A 7,223-nucleotide genomic window follows, 5' to 3' on the forward strand; every position below is an offset into this window, starting at 1 on the left:
CCCATCCAGCCCTCAGGAAGTCCCTCGTACGCGCGTCAGGTCCCGACCGTCCCAGGTGCCCCTCGCTGGCTGCACACTCCCCCCGACGGTGGGTGGAAGCCGGCCGGCTCCCCGGGGCTGCTCCGGAACCCTGAAGGCCTCCCTGGAGCGCCAAGGAAAGGCCCTGTGCGCCGGGTGAGCCAGGCTGGGAAGGAGGAGAAAATCCGCCCCACAGGGGCCCGGGCGTCCCCACTAGCACGTATGACAAGGCTCTTTGTGGTGCGCCAGGTTCCCTCAGAAAAGCTGGGGTGAGCGCCAGCCTGTGGCCCCTTTAAGGCGGAACCCCCTGGGAGCGTGCGTTCGAAGTCCAGGTCAACTGGAAGCACAGGCGGAGTGGGGAGCGCCCGCTCACCCCACCTGGATGGTCGCCTGGGTGAGGGGTGCACGACAGGCTGGCTCGGTTCCCTGCATCCCGCCCCGGCGCCCTGCGCTCCCTGCGCTGCCCTGACCCCTGCGGAGCGAACACGTGGGGCTGAGCTCATCGCCTGTGGACCCCGCACTCGGGACAATCCCCGGCCTCCCTTCAAACTTCGGTCCGTTCCCGACTGTAGACGAAGTGACCGACGCGGAAGCCGGTGGCCGCCGTCTGATGGCCAGCGGTGAAGCCGAGCGCGGGGCCGGGGGCCTGCGTACCGTGGGCAGCGACCGTCGTGGATCTCCCGAAAGAAAAGTCGCCCGCCAGGCCCCCGGGAAAGGTACCGAGGCCTCCAGCCAGGGCGCCCATGGCCGAGGCGAAACTGGAGAAGCAGGCGGCTGCCTCGGGCGCGGGAGGGGACGACGAGAGCCGCAGGTCCGGGGAGGCGGTGCCCAGGGGCTCCAGCTCGGGCGCCGTGGTTCCTCCCGGGCTCCGGGCACCCGAGGGTGCGGCCACACTCGCCTCCCCTTTTCTCTTCCTCTTCCTTCGGAAGTTCCCGTTGTCGAACATCTTCTCACAGTTTGGGTCCAGGGTCCAGTAATTGCCTTTACCTGCGGAAGAAGAAAGGGCCCAGATCAGAAAATCCGGTATTTGACCGAGATGATGGGAGAACGTGAGGGATGGAGGTCAGCTTCACAGAGACCACCCCACCGGCGCCTCCGTGAGCCCTCACGCCCACCCCAAACCTTGAGGGGGCGCGCTGTACCAGACCAGGCCTCCACAGTCAGACTCGGAAGAATGTGGGCATCCCAGAAAGACCGGGGAAGGGCGACCCCCAGGAAATACAGAGCCTCGCTAAGGTCAAGGCCAGAGAGAAGACCTATGAGGTGCAGAGCCGGACCGGCTCTCCCCTGGCACTCGCTTTGCCAATGGAGTGGAGCCCACCATGCCAGGCCTCTCTGCAGGCTCCAAGGCCTCCCAAAGCGGCATCTGATTTGTCTTAGTCTTCCAGGTGGCCACCGTCTTTCCCATTTTACAGCAAAGGACACAGGCCCAGAGAAGTCACTCCAAAGGTGCCCCGGCCGGCTAGCTCTCCTGCTTCTTCCTTAGCGGGAGCGCGCGAGAATCAGAGACTCCTGTTGCCCTAGGCCTCGGGTCAGGGCCGCGGGCTCTGCTGGCGTCCTTGAGCCGTCTGCGGCCAAGTACGTGTCTCTTCCCCACCCTCCTCCCGCCTCGGCACCCTCAGCTGTGCAAAGAGGACCGGGCTGTCCAAGGCCGCCCCGTCCCTATAGTGCCAGCAGGCCAGCTGCGGGGATCCGCGGAGTCCTGGACGGGGCGCGGCGGTGAGCTTCTGTTACCTGGGTCGTCCTCGTCGCGGGGCACCTTCTTGAAGCAGTCGTTGAGCGACAGGTTGTGGCGGATGGAGTTCTGCCAGCCCGCCTTGCTGCGCTTGTAGAAGGGGAAGTTGCCGGCCACGTACTGGTAGATCTGGCTGAGCGTCAGCCTGCGCAGCGGCGCGCTCTGAATGGCCATGGCGATGAGCGCCGAGTACGAGTAGGGCGGCCGCACCAGCCTCAGCAGCTCCTGTTGGCCAGACAGGCTCAGCCACGCGAGGTCGGCGCCCGCCAGGCCGCCCGGGGCCCCGAGGAGCGGGCCAGGGGCCCCGTAGGGGGACGCGGGCGCGGGGCCCGGCGCGTAGGGCGCGGAGCTGAGAGCGGGCGCGTTCAGCCACAGGCGCGGGCCACCACCGCCCGCCGCGCCCAGGTCGCCACGCGCGTAGCCCGCGGGGTGCGCGGCCGCCCGTGCCTGGCCGTGCGGGGCCGCGCAGGGCCCCGAGCCGTCGCGGTAAGCGGCCATGGCCAGGCGCTCCCGGGCCTGGGCGGGTGGCTCCGAGCCGAAGCTCATGGGCGCCCCATCCAGCGCGGCCGCCAGCAGCTCCCAGTGCGGCCCGCCGGGCCCCGCCCTCCGCCCTTTAAATGCCGTCGGGGCCTGAGCCACAGGTGCGTGTCGGCGGCGAGCCCCCTCCCCGACAGTTTTGGAGGAGTGTTGTCTCCATCCCCGCCCAGGGGTCAGCTTTCCGCCCCGCCCAGGTCCCGAGGCGCTCTCGACGAGCCGCTCCAGTAATTCCCAGACCCTGTGCTGTCTGCGCCATCTCGAGCCAGAATCTTTGCCACTGTCACCCTGGGTCCCCGGGGATCTCGCCGATCCCAGCCTCGTCAGGCCTTCAGGGCCCCGCAGCCCTGGCTACCCTGCACCCTGCGGCAGGTACCACGTCTCGCGCAGGCCCCCAAGGTTTCGGAGTGGGATCCCCGTCCAGCGCGAGGCCCCCTTGCTCGTCCACCGGGGACTCGCTGTGGCTTTCGGGACACCGAGTGAGCAGCGAAGGGCCAGTGTGCTCGGCGGAGAAGGCGAGGGGCCCGGGCAGGGCCTGGCCGGATGCGGACGGTGGTGCTGGAGTCGTCGGGAGCCCCCGCGATAATCTCGAAGGCAGACCGGACCCCTGTAAGCGCGGAGACGCTGGAAACTCGGGACGCCCCAGTCATCCAGGGAGCCCGAGACCCCGCCTGCCCAGTCCGCGCGCAGTGGCCTCGGGCACAAGGCGCCGTGGGTGGCAAAACCCTCTGCTGGGTTTCCCTGGACGCCGTGAAAACAAGGACGTCCCTGCGGCGCGCCCGCCACCACCCGGCGGGCCCTGGCTCCCCCGGCCTGGGGCCGCGCCCGAGGCTCACGCGCGGAGCCGGGAAGAGCAGCGCCTCCCTGACTCCGAGCCGGGGCCCCTCGCCCTCGCACGGAGAAGCGGTGATCAGGGTTCAGAGATGAGGAGACGGGCCCCCGGGGTTGGCACCCTTCTGGTAGAAATCGGTCTCGCCCTGGGACCTTCCCAGCACCCCGGGGCTGTGCAGGGTCCAAGCCAATACATCCAATTCCTTTAAAAATCAAACGTTCCAACCCACCGGTCCCACGCCGCCCCCTCCCCGCACTCTTGGAGGTGGGGAGGAGGCAGGAGGGGGCGCGTGGGCGGGGCTAAGGATTAGACGGAGTGAAAGCCCCAGGCTCTGGAAATAAGGGGCCCAGCTGGAGTCAGCCGTGAACGTCGGTGTGGTCTTAGGCCTCTCAGGTTGTGATTTCGAATTTCATGTAAAACAACCAATGTGTGGATCTATTTAACAAGTAGCAGAAGGGAGGGTCCCTCTGTTGCCACGTGGGCCTCTCTCCTCTTAGAAGTAACAGCCCCCTGGGAAGTGGTCTTCGAACTACAGGCAGTTCTGGGGGTTTGTTTGCGCTCAGAGAGGGTAGAGAGGGACCCTGGTCTCTCAGACGATGTCAGGAAAGAAACCACCAGAACTGGTTCATCGAAGTTAGCTTCGCAGCCGGCGGTACCGGCCCTCCCCTCTCCCCCTTTCCCAGAGATTTCCAGTTGATGTCAAAAGCTTGTGGGTTTTGAGGACCCCAGGACCTTTCAGAACTACCCCCCCCCCCCACCGTCCCCCATCACTGCAGGGATAGTTCTGGGGGAAAAGGGGACAGTAGTACTTGGGATGGGAAGCACGCCCCTGATTTTTCTTGCTTCTGTCAAGAACAGCAGCCATTGTGTCCACCTAGAGGGGTGGGATAGGGAGGGTGGGAGAGAGATGCAAGAGGGAGGAGATATGGGGATGTAGGTATATGTATGCTGATTCACTTTGTTATACAGCAGAAACTAACACACCATTGTAAAGCAATTATACTCCAATAAAGATGTTTAAAAAACAGCAGCCAGAACTATTGGCCTGTCAGTTTAGAGATTTTCAGTACATCCTCACAATTTTAAACACACACTATCTCTGTAGATATGACAAGCTTTTTGGTGATGGCGTCTTAAAGACAGTGTCTTTCCATCAGCAAATATGATTGCAGGTATGACTTGGATGGGTTCATTACCAGCAAACTGGGTATCAGCCCCCCACACACCCCCTCCCCTCCCCCATCCATAGTAGCCATACTTAGTTTGCTGAGAGTCAGCAGTTTTCCACACCTGACACTTTGAAATGGCTCCTGGTTAGGGGGCAGCTTTCCAGAAACCACCCTTCATGAGGATGGGACATCACAGAAGCCACACAACTCTGCCTTAACCCGAACTATGGGGGTGATGGAGAAAGAGTGTGATGGGAGACACAGCCGGGTGGGCAGACTTACCAGCCAGGCCTGAATCCACAAAGACCTGGCCCCGCCTTCCCTTTGTTCCAGCAGCTGCTGTGTGACCTGCAGAGGCCCCTGGAAGAAACCTGCTGCTCCTTGTGGGGGGTTTGATTGCCCAAGGCTTCAAATGTAGGAAAACTTGTCTTGGTGGAGTGACACAATGATATGGAGGAAGAATCAATTTTATCTGCACTTACCTGTACTGCATCATAATAAAATCAAAGGTATTGAATTCTAAAGAACAGCCTGGGTCATCTCCTGTAATGTGAAAGAATAAAAACAGATGATAGTCCTTTCCAAATTCCTTTTAATTTTAACAGCCTTTCTTCCTGTTAATATTGTAACTCTTTACTACTTGTGAGTTTCAGGACTTCTAAGAAAATCAGATGAACCTTCCTGAAATTTCCTTCAGTTTCACCTTATAGAAGTCATTACAACTTGTGCTGGGCAGGAATGTCCATATTTTAATCGCCCTTCCTTGCTTTCTGAGCACAGTGTGCATCTTCTTATCTACTGTAATAATCTCCTTATTTTTCAACAGATTGGACTCATTAAATGAGTATCAGGTCATGGAGCACAGTCATTTGGGGGAAAAATGTTTGAACTTTTGAGTCGGTCTTGGATGGAATTCTGATGAGAATTTTCCAAGAGGAAAAAAGAAACCAACCCCTCCCCCTGCCAAAACAAACAAAAAACCTCAGGTGAAGACATAACAAGGGAAAAGGCTATGCCTTTAGAGTCCCCAGCTTCCCCTGGGTCCCTGGCCCCGCCCAGGAGTCCTAAACAGAACTGATCCCTCCCTCAAACATCTGACCCATTGCTTCTCCTTCTCAAACCTGACCCACTGCCTACTTTGTGGGTAGGTCTCCCCAACCTTCCTCCATCAAACTTCCAAGCACACCACAGCTGTCTTCCTTCCTCTGGTCACCGTGGGAGAGGTGTCCTTTCTTCACCATGTCAGTCTCTCTCTTTGCTTCTCTTCAGCAGCCCAGTGTCTGGAAGGGTTGCCTCTGTTGGCTGTTGGTGCGTCCTTCCGTCTGGAGAACACACCTGTGCAGCCCAGACGGGCGTCCACCCCCACGGCTCCACTGAACCTGCTCAGGCATAGTCTCTAGTGGCCTCTGTCACCCTAAGTCCAATGGTCACTGTTACTCCTTTTGCTTGACTCTCAGCAGCTCCTGGCACATTTGAAAATCAACACCCCTTTTTCTACCTGCTTTTGAACTCCGTCCTTTGGTTTACCTCCTCTTCTCTGGCTCCTTCTCAGGCTCTGGCTTGGCCTGCCCTCCACTCAGAGCTCTGTTCCAGGCCCTCTCCTCAGTCCTGTGGCTTTAACTACTGACCATAAACTCCCGGTTTCTCAACCTCTTCACTATTGGAATATTGGGCTGGGTAATTCTGTGCTGTCCTGTGCACTGTAGAGCGTTTAGCAGTATCTCTGGCCTCTACCTGCTAGATGCTGGCAATACCCCTCTGCTGTGACACCAAAGATGTCTAAAACATTGCCAACCGTTCCCTGCAGGGCCAGATCACTCCTGATTGAAAACTTCTGCATTAACTAATGATTTGGTCATTTTTATCATCCATTTGGATGTCTTCCTCTCCAACTCAACATGTACTGAATTCATTATCTTCCACGCATGAGCACTGAGAGCAGCCTCTAGCAGATGAGAGCACTCCCCACCCCCCACAGCTATCGAGGAAGCAGGAACGTCAGTCCTACAACCACAAGGAACTGAATTCTGTCAATAGCAGGAATGACCTTGGAAGAGGACCAAGGTCCAGATGCAGCAGCCAACTCCTTGATTTTAGCCTGAGCAGAGAACCTAGCCCTGCCTTGCTGGATATCTGACCTACAGAATGTAAGCTAATAAGTGGGTTTTGTTTTAAGCTGCTAAGTTTGTGGTAATTTGTCGCACAGCAGTAGAAAAGTTAAAAACACAACCACCAAACCAAACAGGGCCATGTCACCCCAGTTCAGTAACCCCACCTTTGTGGTCATAAGGAGGTTCCCACTTCTCATGGGGGTTGTGCCTCCCCCGAGAAATGCCCTGCCCCTGTGCCCTTACTTCTCACCATCCCCTGTGTGGAACTCCAAGTAAGGCACAACCACTGTTGGTCAAGGCTGATTGGTGGGGTCTAGTTAACTTTTTTAAACATTCAAAATTGGAGAGAACTCAAGGAGGTTTTGGCCTTTGAATGGATCAGTTACAACATCAACAAATACTGGCCTTGACTTTTGCAGTTCTTCTCTGCCAAATAATGTCCCAAGTTCTGGAATTAGCTATGGATTTCTGGTTTCTTATTCTAGAAGGGGTCAGGTCAGGAGTCACTGTGACCAAGAGCTCAGGCCCAGGTGTCAACTGGACTTTGGCTTGAACCCTGTGGAACTTAGGTCAATGATTCCACCCCTGAGTTCCATTTTTCCCCCACCTGTGAAATGCTTTGATGTATTAGGTTTCTCAATTAATGCATATCCTGTTTCCTTACCACCCCGTGGTAGTTCCTAACTGAAATTTACTTCAAACTCTTATCACTGAGAAAAAGAATTGAGGCAACATTCGGACTGTGCAGACTGCCAAACCTTTTTTCAGCTGGCAAATGTAAAAGGTGAGAACTTTAGCTACAGACAGACTTGGATTCAAACCTT

General features: G+C 57.7%; 1 protein-coding gene across 1 annotated transcript; it reads right to left on the reverse strand.

Moving 5' to 3' along the window:
- Positions 1 to 562: 562 nt before the first annotated feature.
- FOXI2 (forkhead box I2) lies at positions 563 to 2,251 on the reverse strand. Its single transcript, XM_060095754.1, has 2 exons — positions 1,753 to 2,251; positions 563 to 1,005 (listed from the first exon to the last, which is right to left on the reverse strand). The coding sequence occupies exons 1-2, from the start codon at positions 2,249 to 2,251 to the stop codon at positions 563 to 565; spliced, it is 942 nt and encodes a 313-aa protein (XP_059951737.1).
- Between the last annotated feature and the right edge of the window lie 4,972 nt (positions 2,252 to 7,223).

The sequence above is a fragment of the Mesoplodon densirostris genome, chromosome 1, assembly GCF_025265405.1.
Source record: "Mesoplodon densirostris isolate mMesDen1 chromosome 1, mMesDen1 primary haplotype, whole genome shotgun sequence".
NCBI classification, from domain to species: Eukaryota; Metazoa; Chordata; class Mammalia; order Artiodactyla; family Ziphiidae; genus Mesoplodon; species Mesoplodon densirostris.